This window comes from Manacus candei, unplaced genomic scaffold (assembly GCF_025592945.1).
Source record: "Manacus candei isolate 608988 ecotype Guabito, Panama unplaced genomic scaffold, ASM2559294v1 h1tg000014l, whole genome shotgun sequence".
NCBI lineage: Eukaryota > Metazoa > Chordata > Aves > Passeriformes > Pipridae > Manacus > Manacus candei.
In genome coordinates, this window is record NW_026138062.1 from 65357436 (window position 1) to 65375564 (window position 18129).

Consider the following 18129-nt stretch of genomic DNA (forward strand, 5'->3'; position numbering starts at 1 on the left):
TTTGTGAGGTTTTTTTACAAGTTCAAAGCTAAAATGTGACATCAATAAAGGCTTTAACAGCATTAGATAAAATGGCTTTTCCATGCTATAATGCTCCAGTTTTGAAGCTTTAGGCTTAACTGGAAATATTACTTATATTTAAGAATTTTATGTTTGCTTACTAAACTTTTGAAAAGCTTTTAGTTTGTTCTTACTTTGAATTCACATATGGAGAAAACACTGCTATGCTTTCTCTAAGAGAATTTCTTTTAATTTAGTGAGAAAATAAGACATTTTGGCAAAAGGTTTTACAGGGGTGGCATAACCAAGGCATAAGTATTTCACCAAAACACCCAGCACAAAGGCCCAGGTCACAAAAGCATCCACTACAAAACAATCAGTACACCATCTTACTAAAACACAACTCATTAGTTTTAAGTTGCCCACAAGAGAAAGAAAAGACTAAAGGAAGAAAACAAAGAAGTAAAGAAATAGAGAGGAGAGAGGAAGGAGAGAAAAATAGTTACCCCCACGATCTGATGGCTCTCATGGTGGCAGCCAGAAGAGAAAAGCTCTCGTAGGGTCTCGTGCTCCCACATTTATATAGTTTGGTCCTGCCTCCCAGGCAGGATATCCAGTCATTGACCACTCAGTGCCTTCCAGGCCAGAGTGAGGTGTGGGTAGCCAGTCACAGGCTCCAGGGGTGTGGTGTGGGTGGGCTACCAGGCAGGTCTGCCTTGGCTGACAGCCTGGCCACATGGCTCTTGGAGCTGCTGTGTGTGCTCTGTGGGCTCAGCCGTCCCTGTTGGCTGCAGGCCTGACCATGTGCCTTGTGGCTCTGCCATGTGCTCTCTGTGGGCAGGCCTTGCCAGGTACCTGCAGGCCCAGCCACACACTTACAGCCAGTTGACTCTGACCCACATGAATATATAATTCAGTGAGATTCGAACTCAGTATCTCACAACTGCAGTACTGAAAGTCAGATGTTTTACAGCTTCAAGGGGAGGAAACCAAACCAGGCTGGTGGCAGCACTCCTTTAAGCAAAACTTGGTGTATATTTGAGCCATTAATTCAAAATGCTAACTAGGAATACTTGCCAGCAATTTTTTTTGTTTTAATGCAGATATTTCAGTTATTTGTCTTTGGTCTTCTGTGCATTTGACTAATTGTCAGCATTTCTTGTACAGTATGAGTGTTCCACCTAATGTTTTTCAATAAAAGCAAGCAGCTGTAGTCTAAAGCAAGAGTAATTTCAAAAAGTGGGGGTGTTTTTATTACCCGACACTACTTAATTTTTCCTATTATAAGGTTTTACATTTTCTTCAAAAACTCTGAATTCATTTCCCCATTCTGCCCCCCTGGCAGGCACTGTTTCTCTTAAAAAAGCTTCCGCCCTCCACCTTCACTGGTATATTTTGAAGTGGTGCTCAAGTCTAGCCTGTAGTGATGAGTCTCATATTCTTTTATGCTTAGGTAACTAAAAGATTTTGTTACTGACATACCTGCTAGAGGAGCTTGTGTTACTCCAGTGTAATTTTTGAGGCAATTTCTGCTCTTACAAGTTTTTAAATGCTGGTCAACAGCAACATTCCTTATCCTGGATGCCTGAAGAGAGCCATGGACTGCCCTTTAATTGAAGGTTGGTTGGTGTTAGAGGTGAGAGGTTGAATAACCCAACGTTTATCAAACTGGAGGTGGTGTCTAAGTGGGTTCTTGTCTTTGTTCAATTGTGAGATACGTGGCAACCTCCATTGGTTGTTCTTTTGGTTTGGCCATATCCTGGGCCACCATGGTATCAGGTGTTTTACTCTCATCTTTCCCTTTTCCCTGGAAGTGCTGCACCATGCCGAGCAGCTTCCGGGAGGCAGAAACAAAGCTCCACGTGCAACTATGAGCTGCCCCTCCATGGGTCTACCACAACCTTTCTCCTTCACAGATTTCATTATTTTCATGGGGTTTAGGAGTTGTTCAAGGGTGAACTACCATGTTGTTGGAGCAATTTTCCAAGAATTTACCCATATCCTCCCACAACCCATGCCACTTGAGGTTTCCCACCCCCGGGGCGGGCTTCTGGATGCATCCTTGACAATTCCTGGCCCTATCTTCGTATATTAGTAGGCCATAATGGCACAAACTTGCACGCAAAGCCCAAAGAGCAAGACATCTCTGGCATCTAAAGAGGATTTAAACTTCCCAGAAGCAATTGTAGTGGACACCAAAAGGGGAAATGGATTACGGGTTGGGAAAACATCCCCCCCTGTGTTTCTCAACAAGGATTGGTGCCATTATCCTTAAATCCCTGGAGGAAACACCTTAGGCTAGAGCCTTAAGGACATACTCCAGATGAGACTCATAGGTGGTGAATTTGCAGTGTCATAAACCCAACACATGAACTGGAAAGCAGTTATTACCACTTGGGTCTTATCATTCGAGCTGAAGAAAACAGCCAAGCTGGACAGGCCTCTCGGCATGGCTATGTGCCAAAGAAAAGCTGCTAACTCAGGCAGCATGGGCTCCGAAATCGATACACAGACAGATTACACAAGAGCTGTTATCCCTTTTTCACCTTTCCCGTCGTCGAGCCCCACGTTGGGCCCCAATAAATGTCTCAGTTTAACAAGACAGAAATGTTTGCTAAGGAGGGCAAGAGAAAAACCAAGCTCCTCCTTCTGAGTAACTATGACTTCAAAATTAAGAGGCTCCAGTCGAGAAGGTGCGGAAAATAACAGCTCTTTAGTAAAGAATACGCATACATATATACACAGGTAACACCACAAAACAAGCAGCAGCCCCGTACCCAAACTCCCACCGAAAACAAGGAGCCGCTTTTCGCCCCTCGGCGCAGTTCCAGCCACGGCCAGCAGGGGGCGCTGCCGGGCCCGGGAGGTGCCGGTTTTTGGGAAGGAGGGAGCGGTTCCCACTTCCAGCCGAGCCCACGCGGCAAAGGGCGGATTCAGCCGCGGCAGCCGGGCCGAGACCCCAGGGCGAGCCCCCCACAGGGACTGTCTGGCTGTATCGCCGCGCCCGGGGCTCTGGAGGCGGCAGCCGGCAAGGGACGGAGGTGCCGGTCCGTCCAGCGAAAATCAGGGAGAGGGGGGACGAATGGGAGCTCCTTTGGTCCTCAGCAGCGCCCAGGAGGCGTCCGGGCAGTGGGCAGAGGCGAACCCGGGACCTCCCTCGGGGCTTGAAGTAGTCAAAAATGACCCAGCCAAAAAGATGAACCCCTAAACCAAGCACCTCCCAGCCAAAAACTGCCAGCCCCTGTTTCCCTTCTGGCTGCTGCTGCTTCAGCTAAAGTTACACAGTAAAAATCTACCTTCCTCCTCTGCCTCGGGTAGAGGAAAGCAAGAATCCTGCTTCTTGCAAAGAAAAGTCATCAGTGTTTCAGTGGGATGATCCAAGCCAGGTGAACAATGAAGCCTGAACTTACCCCACCCCAGACAGGTTGCTGCTGTGGAACATTCACCAGGAGCTAAAAAAAAAAACCCAAACCAAACCAACAAACCAAGCAAACAAAAAAAACCCCCAAAAACCCTATGACAGAGTACCTAGAATTTCGCAATTAGAAGGGGTAGGTCACGGAAAGCTTTCTATCTTGGCACGCTTCTCTTTTCTGGGCTGTAGCTGGAAACTGCCCAGTTTTGATCTAGGCTGTGAGACTGAGAGTTTGGAATAGGTGAGAAGTGCAGTGCAGCCATGAGTTTGGTATAGTTCTCTGGTTTCTGGGGTAGAGTAAAAATCAGCTGTGAGTTTTCCTTCTTGGACATTTGGCATGGGCTCAGCTGCTGTACTCTTTATGGTTAGCAAGTGAGATCTGTGAGAGTGAAGAGAAGGTGACAGTCCATCTGTGGGAGAAGGAAAGAACTGTAATTTTCTACCAGGAGACCATCAATGCAATGTGGTTCCACCTCCAAAAATGATTATTTCTAGGGATTTCTCCCAGAAAAAACATGCCAGGACAGTATGGTTAATACCTGCCATGCACAGCCTAGTATCTGCCCCTGAAACACTGGCCCTATGCACTTTGCTTCCTATGGGAAAGAGCTGTTATTTCTTTTCAGGAGACCACCACCGAAATTTTGAGTCCACCTCCAAAGCTGAATACATCCAAGGATTGCTTCCAGACGAAAGGAAAGACACTTCTCCAACAGCAGCCAGAACCTGGGAAGGGCTCTACCTAACCACGGGAGACATCATACCTTAGACAAACCATAATGATGAATTCTAGAAATAAAAGCATATGGCTTCCAACATATCTCATTTGAAGTGCAACCCATCTCAGCTTGTGATTATTGAGTACCAAGAATGCCTGACAGGAGAGCAATTCCTGAGCAAGGAGCAAAACATAAATGTTTTTGTTAGGTGAGGCTTTCATCATCCCAAAGGTGGCTGAGTTGAGCCGTTGACATTCACCTTCCCCATCAACTGAGTTTGGACTTACAGGTTCATCAGCTTCTTGGGATGACACCTGGACATACACAAGTTAAAGTTTTCTGGTTTTATGGGTGAGCCAGGACTGATTTATTTCAGAGACCAGAGGAGTCTAAAAATTTTATGTAACTCTTAGCACTCTGAGATTCACACACCATCTGTGTGAAAAATGGACCAGCCCAGTGTACAAGTGTCAGTGATATTCCCCAAACTTCCATGATCCACTATTAACCCAGATCTGGGGAGTCTGTGATTTCTACTGCCTTTTATCCCTGTACCTGTCCCCTGCTTTTTACCTACTACTTTGTTATGAATGCCTTTTTTTATGAAAAAGCCTTTATTATTTTCACATAGTTTCTAGTTGGTTATCCGTTTTCAAGTGAATGTAATAAATATATGTAAGGTAAGGTAAATATGAGTAGTTAAAATTACAATGAGCAATTATGTAATGATACCAATAGTATTGTAACATCTGCATTTAAACAGATGCCTCATATGCTGATTCAATACACCATTTATTGCTGCTACCTAAAAGTATCTAGTATGCCTGTATGACTTTAATGGATCCTTTATAAAAGCAAATCAAGTGCACCTTTAACAAGAGTTAGAGTGACAGGAATGAAAAGTCAGAGAATCAGTAAGGGCTGCTCACTGAAAATCTTTCTTGTTTCCTAGATCGTTACCTGAAAAAGTCCCAAATGCTGACAGGCTTACATGACATGGATCTTCTGATTTATTACCATTGGGCTGAGAAAAAAAATTGCAATATGATTGAGAACTTTATCATCACCAAATAGATTTAAACAAAATCATGCCAGTTCACCCAAGAGCTTGAGACTTATGGCCTTCAACAGGTTAATAAAGTCGAAGATATATTTTGATTAGTAAGCATTTTGTTTCTTCCCATGTCTCTCCCATCCATCTCCTCCTCTTTCACAGTAAATACGAAATAGTAGATTGTAAAAACTATGTGACCTTGTTAAAGTGTCATACCAAATTCTTACCAGACTATTATCATATATCAAGAAAGCCTTAAATGTTATTTCTGAAGTTAACAAAATATACTGACTTACTTGTATTGTAATATTATTCTCATTCACTACTTATTTGATAATTTTTACGTTTTTTTGTTATTTTAGATTCTGACTTTCTTGACTTTGCTATTCATATGAAACAGTAGGTTTTCCACATGACAAATTTGATCATCAGTAGGATGAGAAGAATATTCATGCATTTGGGAATATTAAAATTAAAAAAAAAAAAATCAATAGAGTGAAATATGTATTACTGAGGAAACATCCTCAGTAGTTTAGAAGATACCAAACTTTGATACACTTACCTTTCTGGATTATTAAGAAATGTCAACTTCATCTGAAAAATCCTGAGCTAGTATTTTGGGCCTATTTTGAACTATACAGAGATTACTTTGCTACCATTTGCAGAAATGTTTATGAATAATGCACCAGCAGAGATTTCTCACAGCAGAAGATGTGTACAAAATAGAAAAGCCTTTGTAGAAAGGATAGTGGTTTTTATTGTAGTCTTAGAAAATACTGAATTATGAAAGATACAAAATCAACTGTTGTAATTATCTGTTTATTTTACAATCTGTATGCCATCATACCTTTATGGTTTCAAGATAGTCTGTTCAAAGTATTTTAAAACATGCTTTAGCAAAGTATTTTACAATTTCAAAATCAAATATTTCTTTACTGGAAGAAAAAAATAAAACCAAACTCCAAAAACATTTTCCTGAGAATTCTGTATCATAAAATTGTCATTCATTCTTAACTTTTGCAAGTTGATGACATAGGCTATAGAAGTCAACATGCAACTTGTAGGTCTACAGTATTAAATAAATATTTTAAAAATTATTTAGATGCAGCTGGTCAGGCAAAACCCTACCCTCACAATCAAGTTCATTACAGGTTTATAAACATGATGTTAATTTTATCACAGGTCAACGACAGTCATGATTTCTGCACTGGAATCCCTCCACCATCAGCTATGTGGAATTCAGACTGTGGCTGATCACCAGAGCGCAGCAGTGGAGCACAAGCCTCTAGTGGATATTCCAGCCTTTAACCTGGTAATCGCTGACCTTGTTTTCCAGCATCTACAGCCAAGTGTGTCAGGGGTTTGGCCACTGGATAAGCTCCCAGCCAGCCACTGCCTACATATACGCTCCACCCGTTTAGAACAAGCGTTTAGCCCATGGAGTTCCATTTTGAAGTATGTGTACTATGAGGACAATGCCATTGTCCATGTCATTTCAGAGTATCACCAGCTTTAACAGTGACAGTAGTTATGAACAGTAGAGGGGTTTGGGGCTTTCCATTTTGTTTTTTATTGTTTCTTTGTGGTTTGTTTTTTAAATAAAATGGAGACTTGAGAGCGAAACGCTACCCAGGATGGCAGCATGCAAGGGAGGCAAGATTAAATTAACCAGGAATCTACAGACACTGGAAAAAAAGCCCACAGAGCTTTGTAAGTAATACATATACATGATCAACATATAATCAATGATAGTAATTTAAGAGAATTTCAATTCAATTATCTGAAAGCATATCAGTAGAACTCTCATGATGTCTCCCATATAGTACTTATTTCTGAATTTCAATTACTGCAAGCACTGTGTTTTATACAAGCTATGCTCCATTAACATAATTTTTCCCTTAAAAGTAATGATATGTGATGAAAATCCAAGGATATCACTAGAGATTTCGAATCAACTTTCAATCCCATAGGTGAGGTAGTGTAGTCATTTGCATTTTGTGCTGGTTATGAGAAGTCTTGTTTAAATCTGTCAAATTTTAAATTTCTGTTTTAAATAAGCGGCTTAATGTATTTATTAATGCTATGTTACCTATGGGTGGTGGGGAGAGAGGGAAAAAAAAAAAAGTCTTGCCAAGAACAAGTTTTGTCTCACTGCAAGATAAAACTGAAAAGCGGTATTTACAGGGTCCTTTGCTGCCTACTGTACATGCACACAAAGACACAAAGAGCTAATATACATACTGAGGTAGGAAATGAAGAATTCCACTGGCTTGTTCAAGATTCTTCATGTTTTGTAAACCAGCAAAAACCAAAGTTTTCTGTGGTGAGGTTCAATACTTAGTTCTGTTGTTAGAATAACATCTAAATAACAAAGCATCATTGGTATACAATATGCATCCACTGCTATGTAAAAATCTAAAAAACAGGGATTGTTTTCAGTAGCTGAATTTTGCCTTCAAAGTAAATAAAGGAAATATCTCCAGCTCATTTCCTTAATAAACTTTTTATATATCTACACTAATAGCACAAGCCATTGAAAACGTACTACAGGTTTAGCCATAAAGTACGCCAAAGACTAAGATTCTGAAATAGAAATTTACTGGTCCCAGTGATCAGAGAACAAATATATTTGTAACTTTATGCAGTTAGGCACTTAAGTAAAAAATTGTAGTGCCTGAATACCTTAAAAAAAAAATAAAAATCTGTCCTTAGACTTCCATAATACTTTGATTCCAAATTACCACAAACAAGCAGAAAGCTTGAAGGTGCTAGGACAGTAAGTCACAATACAGCAGTGAATTTTAACAAGCCTATGGGATTCAGATGCCAGAGGATCCAATGCACACTCATCCAAGAACTGCATCAGTTTCAAACATCTGCCTTTCACAGTATGTTGTTATTCCTCCCACTAAATTTAGAGAAGAGAGCAGTATGCGGCAGCACCTCTGCCGTTCCAGTTCTCTTAACTCTACACTGGAGAGCTAAGACAAAGGCATATATTCAATAAAAGCCTACTGCTATTCAAATTTACTACTACTACTAGCCTACTAATTTTATTCAGTAAAAGTCTACTCTGGGACAGGGATGGGAACAGCAAGAAGCAAAGAGTTGTTCCAGAGCGCACTTGCCAGAATCTCCTCATACTGTCATGTTATCCTAACTCATCTACAAAATAAGCATTTACAAGCTGTATGTGCTTCTTAAGGTTTGTCTACCAGGCAAAAAGAAATCTTAGAAGAATTCTAGGTATAGAAGTCATTGTGCATAAACACCTGTTAGGAGGCTTTCACTGAGATGCGGAGTGGCATTAGTTACTGTGGCATAAGTCAGAGCAAAGGCTGTCCTATATGTGAATGAAAGCTTTCTCAAAAATAAACACCTGCACATGGAGTTTATACATTCCAACAACTTTCCTGAACCTTCCTTGGCATCACCACACAAAAAAAAGCTTCAAGGTTGACACATATAAATTATGCTCTAGAATTACACAGAGCAAACCCAACGCTTGCCAAGTAATATAGTGACCACTTATCTGTCAATGTAGTTTCAGAAGATAAAGTTTCATCTTTTTATCACTTAGTAAGCTACTTTCCAATAATGCTCAATCTCACTTTTAGTTGCAATGTTGAGAGGCTGTCAATAGGAACAAGAGATTCACTCATCTGTAGTGCATTTGTCTGTCATCTGCTGACAGAAGTCTGTGATACCACTGCTGTGTCCACACTGTTCCACAAGTAACGTTTCCTCCAATGTTCTTACAGAAACTGGTTGCAGTTCTTGTACTTGATCATATGTTGCATCACTTTTGACACACTGATAACAAGAACTCTGCTCATTTGTAGATGTAACACCTGAAAGACCATCTGCTGATTCTACAGACGCTGGTACTGCAGGTTCACTATCAGACGGAGCTGTTTGTTCTCTCTTCGGGAACAAAAGTAAGAGTGGACAATCTGAGGAAGAATATTTTGCAAGTATTTGTATTTGCTCATGACTCAAGGCTGCTTCCTTACACACCTGCTGGCAAAGTCCAGTCAGATTCTGCTTTGTCTCACCCAGAGTTGACAAAATGTGGTTTCTTTCCTTCAGCAAGTTCTCCTTCTCATTTTGCTGCAAAAAGAAAAACAGCCCTTTAGCCTACATTTTAACACCGAAACTATGGTTTATGTTCCTACCAAAGCTAAAACAAGAATGTAAATAATCTGGTCTGCTGAAACAGAAGTAATTTGGCATTAAGGTAAACACCAATACAATCAAATGTGTGTCAAAAGGTCAATCCTAACCTCTATGAGGAAATGGCAAAGGACAGGAAGTGAGCAAGGCCATAATGAAGCAGTTGAAAGAAGAGGACAAAGAACCCAAAACCAAACATGTCACAACACATTAATTTTAAATTCTCCATTTAATTAAGAGACAGTTTTGAAGATATACAAAGCTTTAAATAGTTTTTAATGTAGTAAATGTTAATCATAGGGACTGTGTGTTACAGCTATTGCTATGTCAATGCACTCCTGGAAAGTTTAATTATTTTCACTCCTTCTATCATCCCCTTTTGCAGGAGAAACTCACACTGCAACCTCTACCATTTTTTTTTAAGAACTGGTTAACTTTTGGCAGCATTTGGCAAGAGGAGCAGTTGTTACCAGTCCTTTTTGCCTAAAATTATTCAGAAGAGAGCTTTTCTAATAAATTTCTACTTGTCAGCATACTGGGAGCAGCTGTTAATCATAGAATATGCTGAGTTGGAAGGGACCCATCGGAATCATTGAGTCCACCTCCTGGACCTACGCAGGACACCCCAAGCAAGAATCACACCATGTGCATGAGAGTGCTGGCCAAACGCTCCTTGAGCTCTGTCAGGCTTGGTGCTGTGACCACTTCCCAAGGAGCCTGTTCCAGTGCCCAGCCACCCTCAGGGTGAAAAACCTTTTCCTAATATCCAACCTAAACCTCCCCTGACTCAGCTTCATGCTGTTTTCTTGAGTCCTGTCACTGGTCACAGGAGTGACGAGATTGATACTTACCCCACTGCTTCCACTTGTAAGAATTCTGAAGACCACAGTGAGGTCTCCCCTCAGTCTCCTCCAGGCTGAACAAGCCAAGTGACCTCAGCTGCTCCTCATAAGGCCTCCCCTCCAGACCCTTCACCATCCTCAGTCTCTCATTCCCCAGTCTATACATGCAACCAGGATTGCCCCATCACAGGTGCAGAATCCAGCACTTGCCCTTGTTAAACTTCATACAGTTGGTGATTGTCCATCTCCCCATTTTTTGAGGCCTCTCTGCAGGGTGTCTGTGCCCTCAAGGGAGTCAACAGCTCCTCCTGATTTAGTTTCATTGGCTAACTTAGTAGTCCTTTGAGTCCAGTGTCCAAGTTGTTGATGAAGATGTTGAAGAGAACTGGGCCAAGGATGGAGCCCTGTGGAACCTCACTAAGTGACCAGACACCAGTCTGATGTTACCCCATTCACTAGAACTCTTTGTGCCCAACCTGTGAGTGAGCTGCTCACCCATCATCTTACACAGTTATTCAGATGTATGCTGGGCACTTTGTCCAGAAGGACACTGAGAGCCAGCATCAAAAGCTTTGCTGAAATCCAAAAACATTATGTCTACCGGCTTACCTAGATCAACTAGGTGGGTTACCCTGTTGTAGAAGGAAATCAGGCTCGACAAGCAGGACTTTTCCCTCCTGAAGTGTGTGCTGGCTGTGACTGACGATTACACCGCCCTTCAGCTGTTTTTCAATACTTTTGAGAATAATCTCTTCCATTCTGTTGCCAAATCTCCTATCTAAAATCACTTTATGTACCTTTTGGGTATGTAGAGGCACTCAGCTGTGTATTATGGACTGATGAAATTATCTGGACTGCTGTTTAAAACAAACATCAACATTCAGAAATAGTTACTCCAGTGTAGGTTCCCCACCCCTATGTGAAGTTGTTGCCAGATCAATAAATTTAAATATTGTTTTATTTTAGCAGCATTATACTAATACTGTAAAGTAATGTCAGTTAGTTTTGAGGTCATAGTAAACTGAGAGCTCTTTTAATTCTTCTGGTGAAGAAGGCTTTTAGTTCACACACTTCACCCTGTTCTAATACAAATAATAAGATCTCAATTACATTCTTGGATCACTAACTGACATGTCCTTCTCATCTACAGAATCTTCATCCAAGTAGTGCTTCTTGAGCCCAGTTATCCTCTACTCTGTTACTCCTCATAGGTATCCTAATTTTTAAGTTTTGAAGTGAGAATTGCAGAGTGGGTAACATTGGAAGGGACCACAGTGGGTCATCTGGTCCAACCTCCCTGCTCAAGCAGGGTCATCCTAGAGCACATTGCACAGGGTAAAGTACAAGGAATCTGAATGTACACAGGTGCTCTGCAAGAGTTGCTTCTAACAAGCCAACATCTGAAGCGGCCCATGTGTGTTCTCAAATACGGAACACTAGTGAACAACAAACACACAGGGATTCACCTGAAAGGTCAATAAGCAAAGACTATATGGGGGGGTCAAAAATTACACTGTCAGTACAGAAGATAAAGATAAATGATAAAAGATAATTCTCCCAGATAACAGATTCAGTACTGGACAGTATTTTTCTTCAATATAAGTAGAGCTTAATGTAAGACTTCCAATTTTACAGAATCACTCAGGTGGAGAGGTACCTCAGCAGGTCTGGAGTCTCACCTCCTGCTCAAAACAGTCAGCTCTGGTTAAGATCAGACTGCTCAGGGCTTTGCTTAGTCATGTCACAAAAACCTTGAGGACTGGGAATGCACAACATCTCTGTGTAAACTGCTCCACTGCCTGCCTCTCCCCAGTAGAAAAGAAGTGTTTCCTTATATCCAGTTGAAATCCCCCCCTTGTTCTCTTGCTGTCGAGTACTACCCCCTGAAAGCTGAAGGTCTTTCATTTGTGATAGCTACAATAACCTCAAGAACTTCCCCACAGATATGAGCAGGTGGGTATTAGGTCCCCCCACACCCACCTCTTCTCCATCTCAGTGGCCTTGCTCCTGTTTTTCAATGCACTCCTGGCACTGGACAAGTCCAAAACTCAGCAAAAGACTCAGTCTTACCCATGCTAAGTATAGGAAAACAATAACTGCCCTCAAACAACTCACTGTGCTCCTGTTAACACATCCCAGAACACTGATGGTCTTTTTGACAGCCTGGACATGTTTGCCAACCCATGCTCAGCCTGCTCCCTGCTCAGATCCCAAGGTCCTTTTCAGCAAGGCTACTCCCCAGCTGTCAGTCTCCAGATTCTACTCACTCGGGGAGTTATTCTGTTCCAGATATAGGACTTTCCCAACAAACATACCACAAATACTATCTCCTAATCTGAGAGAAAAAAAAACTATAAGCAACACCAAATAGAAATTATTATAAGACAACATTCTGTACATACTAGAAGCCAGGATGAGGAATTTCACCAAACAGTATTTCCTAACAAGCTATAGGACAGAGTATTATCTACTTGTCAAAAGTTTTCAAACTGTAATGCTATCAACTATATATCAACTGTACTACTATATATACACTCTATAAAATTATATATATAAAACTATATGTAAACTATAATAATACACCATACCATCCCCTCTCAAAGCCACATTACAGAAGATACTATGAGATTAAAGACTAAAAAGTCTGAGAGATTTGACTGAGAAACAGGAACAAAGCAGGAGCCATCAAGCATGAAGCAACCTGTATGTACCACACATTGCTCTTCACAGACGTCTCTCTACTTCCCTCCACCTGGAAATTATGCCTAGACAGACCTTAATGTTTCTGTATTCGTGTAAACCTTACATAAGTTTGATGGTGCAACACCTGTTGCCATCAGACATGCTCAACAGCTCCAAAAAAGATCTTCTCAGGAATTTCTGAGGAAACTTATCTGCACAGTTGGAAAAAAATATGCAACTGGAACACATTTGTGCTTAGCACGTGATTCCTCTAACTGAGGCCTCACCTCACAATTCTCAAGACTCAACACTCATTATCTAGACCTTGCACAGTGTTATTCATCAAACAGCTGACATTCAGTCTGTTCCAGTCCAGATCCAGAACAAAGAATATTACCTATAATTATTAGCCACTTAAACAACTATATGTCTAATCTTGCAGATCAACCTTTAATGCCCTGCTCAAGTGTTACAAAATATTGACAGAGTTACATAACAGAAATAACAATATGATGACAAAGCCAGGCAGGAAGTTTTGAAATGTCAGAAATGCAACTTCTCTCTTCAATCAGACAAATGTTATTAACACAACCACCTGATTTCCTTCCCTCTCTCAGAGCATCATCTCCATTCAGCACAACAAATGACCTGCTCTGTCAACTCATCAGGGCTAAATTTGAGGCACTGCAGGCCTTCCTTCAAAAATCTATCTCCTTCACTGCAGAAACAGCAATATATGTAGTGAAAGATGATGGATTACATCAGGAAAATAGTTTCCATCCCATGGCACTTGGCTCTAATTTGATTTTCCTTTTCACTCTGAAGTCAAGAAAGATGCAACATGACTGTGTCTTAGCTGATGCAAATATCAAATTCACATACACTAAGTCTCAAATGTTCCAAGGACAAGAATTAAGAGTACAGTAATCCTAAACAACTGAACTGTTTAGTGCACATGGTATGATCAACCATGAAACTGAAACGAGAGGGTCAGAAACGAAGACTTTTTTCTGAAAAGCCACTCTATTTTCTTGCCATTGCTATTTTGTGGATAATCCTAACCTCAGATTATCTATATTTCTCTTAAATGACGTATTTATCTTTTTATTGCCTTTTTAAGAAGGAGAAATTGTATTAACAGATGGCGGTAGAGAAATCTGGATGCATTAATTGCTCAGCTACAATTTTGATGCAACTGCTAAAAAGGCAAGCAACTTCCCAAGTTCTTTTGTATCTTCCGCCTTTCTGCAAGCGTCTCATTTTTAAGATTCAAGGCTCAGGAAACAGTTCACCAGCCCATGTTAATATGTTCCAAGAACTGTACTTACACAACTAACAATTGCGTAACTAAACTTGATCATGAGCAACACCATGAGCTGAAGAACAAAAATTGCAAAGCAAGAAAGGGGAGGAGGCAGAAAACAGTCTGGGATAATGGTTTGGGAATCATTCTGTACAATTAAACTCAATGGCTTTGGAAACATCATTCACCAAACATTATGCTGTGATGCACTTTTATCTGAATGGAAACAAGTCCACAGAAGGAAAGGCGTGTGTCCTTCAGAGGAAAGCACGGAAAAATAATGAACTGCTATTAAGAAGTTATCTGAGACTGATAAAGTTTTCTAAGCTTGAGTGGAAAAAGTAATAAGCCACTTCACTCTCCAACTACTGCCAGATACCCAGTCAAGATGTTTTGAGAAAGACTCATGACAAAAGCAATGAATATTTGTACATACCAGTTTTTCAATTTCAGATTCTAGATTTTGTATGCAGTCAAGTTTCCTCTTGCGACATCGCTGGGCTGCAATTCTATTTTTACTTCGTCTTCGGATATCATGAATACAGTCCAATTGTTCAGGAGTTAATTTATGCATTTTCAGAAATGACTGGAAGTCATTTCTGGAAAGTGAGATAATCCTTTGTGCATTAAATGGAAGTTTTACCTAGAATGTAAGATAGAGTTGTAAATCAAAAGGTGAAACCGATATACATAAACACCAACAAGCAAGTCAAGTTTTCATTTTAAGCATTCTTCACCACAAAACTCAACTTTCTTCCTACACCTCAGAGACAAGAGCAAACTGATGTAGCCATTGGATGATGCAGATAAACCCCAGGGGTTTCAACTACATGAGTTCAAGTGCAGCTGAAATAGAGTACTTTGCACATTTACACCAGACCCTCAAAAGCATGTTTAGAGCAAGAGGAAATGTATTCCTCTGTGCAGCAAATAACTGGGTGATACACTCTAAGAAGAGAAGTTACAGTTAAGTCAAGCATAAAACAGGTGTCAAGACTCACTGATATAGTCTAAAGTTTCCCCAAAGCTGCTACTAAGACTGCATCCTGCATACATTTTTATACCTACACTTTTTTTTTTCTGCAGGAAAACTTTATCTGAAACAGGCATTTCCTTAAAATACAGAAGTCACAATATGTCTTGTAATTCTTAATGCTAGAGAAGAGAGAGAACCAGGCTCTTGTTACTGTTGTATACCTGAACTACAAAAGCATTTGAGATCAGAAAGTGTGGATTAATACTGAAAAACATTTTCCTTTACAAAATAATCACCATGTTTTATGAGCATCCAACTAAAGACATTTATTTTAATCCTTACAATTCTGAGTATAGTAAGTAGCAGAATGTGTCACCTTGCTGTGGTCAAAGATTTGAATTTAGTTTAAAAAGCAGAGAACTGTTTGGCTACCACTGGTGACAAACCACCAAAAAAAGAAAAAAGAGCACTGTCTTCAGGAATGCCATCTCCTTCTCTGTCACATAAAGATGAGAAATGTATTTAATCAATTCTGGCCTTTTGTTTGGCAGGCCAGCTTTTTATATTGATGGCAGCTTCCACTTACAGTCAGTCTCAGTAAGGCCCTCCATCTCGAAAAGAAAAAACAACTAGTGCTTTAAGAACAACTCAATTTTCATATCATTAAATGATCCACCATACACAGAGTTACGCTGCAATTCTACAGTTCTGAGAACTGAGACAGAAATTGTTCGAGGTATATCGCAAAATCTTTTGGGATTAGACTACTTATATGGCATCTGCCTAAACCACTAACAAAGCAATAACAAAGAAAGGAAGAGCCAAATAATTACTGCAGTTGGAGAAACAAATACAACCTCAGTTTCAGAGACGATGATGTTAAACAATCTTAAACATACAGCTATTGAAGCCAGCTTGAAAACTTAATTTTCATTTCATAGTAAATCTGAAGTATCACTTCTCTCCTACCTTCTCCCTACAGCTCAAAATACAACCAAGAAAACTGTTAAGTTTCTATAAACAAAGGTTCCAAGAAGTTTAGTTTTCTTAAGCTAACTGCAGCAGATAGATCAAGGCACAGAGGTTCTTTTTTAGTTTTTTTTTCTTCTAAGATTCACAACCTTTTATGATACAGTTGTTTGAGAAAAGCATCTTAAAAGATCTAATACATAAGCATCTAACACTTCAATATCCTACCAAAAATACTTGGTAAGTCTCCCTGAATTAGCAGTGACCTTTCATATAAACCTTTGAAAGTTAAAGTTTTAACTCCCAGACTTTTAAAACAAGCAGCCACAGGGAAAAAAAAAAAAAACCAAAACCCACAAAAGACTCAAAATATTTTTGAACAGGGGGACTTAAAAGACAGGGAAGCAAAGGACACATCAGGATGTTCTTACCTCACATTCTTGTTCTCTTGCTGAACAGGATTCACTGTCTCCCTCGGTATCAGTCTCTGAATCCTCTCCCAAACTTATCACATAATTATAGGGACACTGTTCTTGTTGTTGTCCCTGAACATAATCTCCACTGCTTATTTCAGAGCTATTGGAACATCCTTCAGTGCTAAGGTTGCTTATAAAGGGGCAGTTGACAGAATTCAGTGTTGTAAAAGTTCGTTGAGAGCAAGGTTCAGGGCTTTCACTGATCCTGATACCCAGCCACGGACATTCCGATTTTTTCCCCGAATATACTGGCTCCAAGCACTCCTTGGGAACTGCAGGTGGTAAATGTATTTGACAGGCTTCTGTGCTGTAAACATCACTCCAGAACCCTTTTGCCAGATGCTCTGCTACCTCTCTCTCCACACTGCTTCGATCACCAGCTGATGTGATGTTAGTGGCTTCCCTAGTGTACAAATCGACCTTTGAGGATGTGTCACCTTGACTTTCAATTTTGTCATTCCCAGCTCCAGTACCTGATACGGTTTTGTCAGCTAAGACTGTGCTGTTTTGCATACTACTGAACTTCAAGTTACCATATTGCTCACAAGTATGTAAAATAGACACAGAATTGAGTACGTGAGATGCAGCAGAGTTTTGGGGAAAAGCAGCAAGATCCATTTTCTCCACAGGACATGACATATTCTGAGTCACAGAATCTCTCTTTGACTCCTCCTTTTTCTGAATGCATTCTTCCCCTTCTTCCATTTTTACCCAAGTCTCTTCACAGTTTGAGACCAGCTGTATAGGTACACATTCTTGAGCTTTTTGTATGCCATCATTATCAGATATTTCCTTATCAGGAAAAGTGGCAAATGGTGGCACCTGAATGTCTTTAATACTGGGATTGGACTCTGAAGTATGAACTTTGTCATTTCCAAAAGCCTTCTGGAATTTCCTATACTTTGGGCACTGGGAAGATAAGCTGGAAACCCTACCCCTTTCTAAATGTACAGGATCACAGTTTTGATTGGCATTATCTTGGAGAGCAGGCAATGATGTAGCATTTTCTTCATCTTTACAGAGCTTTGTGTCAGGAGTTTGACTATATTCCTTTTCCAGAAGTGCTTCTGCTTCATCCTTTATTTCCTGGTCTCCATCATCCGCACTGCCGGTTTTAGAGTTTGCTTTCTGACAACGCTGTGGACAACACTTCTTCCTAGGACATTCCTGCTGATCCAACTTAAAGTCCAAAAATTTGAATTTGAGAAACTGAAAGCAAGACTCTTCAATGTTGCGGACACCCAAGAACTCCGCACATTTGCAGACTTCAGACACATTGTCTTTATTTAAAATAAGTTTAGCTGTATATGCAAACTGAAGCAAAGGATTAAATCCTTTAAGTGTTACCTATTAAAAAAGAAGGAAAATATTAGTATGGTCAATAAGGGTTTAAGTAGAGAAATACACAAACCCCAAATTACCTGTTGCCAGCAGGACAGACTGCAAGACTAAAGCAGCAGATTTGTTCTACAGATAAAACCTGGTCCAACTGAATTCTGAAGCAATTCTTCTGATACTAT

At 40.3% G+C, this 18129-nt stretch overlaps 1 protein-coding gene across 2 annotated transcripts in view; it reads right to left on the reverse strand.

Moving 5' to 3' along the window:
• Positions 1-5991: 5991 nt before the first annotated feature.
• The window catches only part of BACH1 (BTB domain and CNC homolog 1), a 30012-nt gene continuing 17874 nt past the window's right edge, over positions 5992-18129 (reverse strand). For both annotated transcript variants that reach the window (XM_051781136.1, XM_051781137.1), the window contains 3 exons: positions 16565-17956; positions 14625-14831; positions 5992-9298 (listed from right to left, as the gene is read on the reverse strand). In XM_051781136.1, the coding sequence (XP_051637096.1) occupies positions 8843-9298; positions 14625-14831; positions 16565-17956 (2055 nt within the window). In that variant the 3' untranslated portion in view covers positions 5992-8842. The remainder of the gene's footprint in view (positions 9299-14624; positions 14832-16564; positions 17957-18129) is intronic.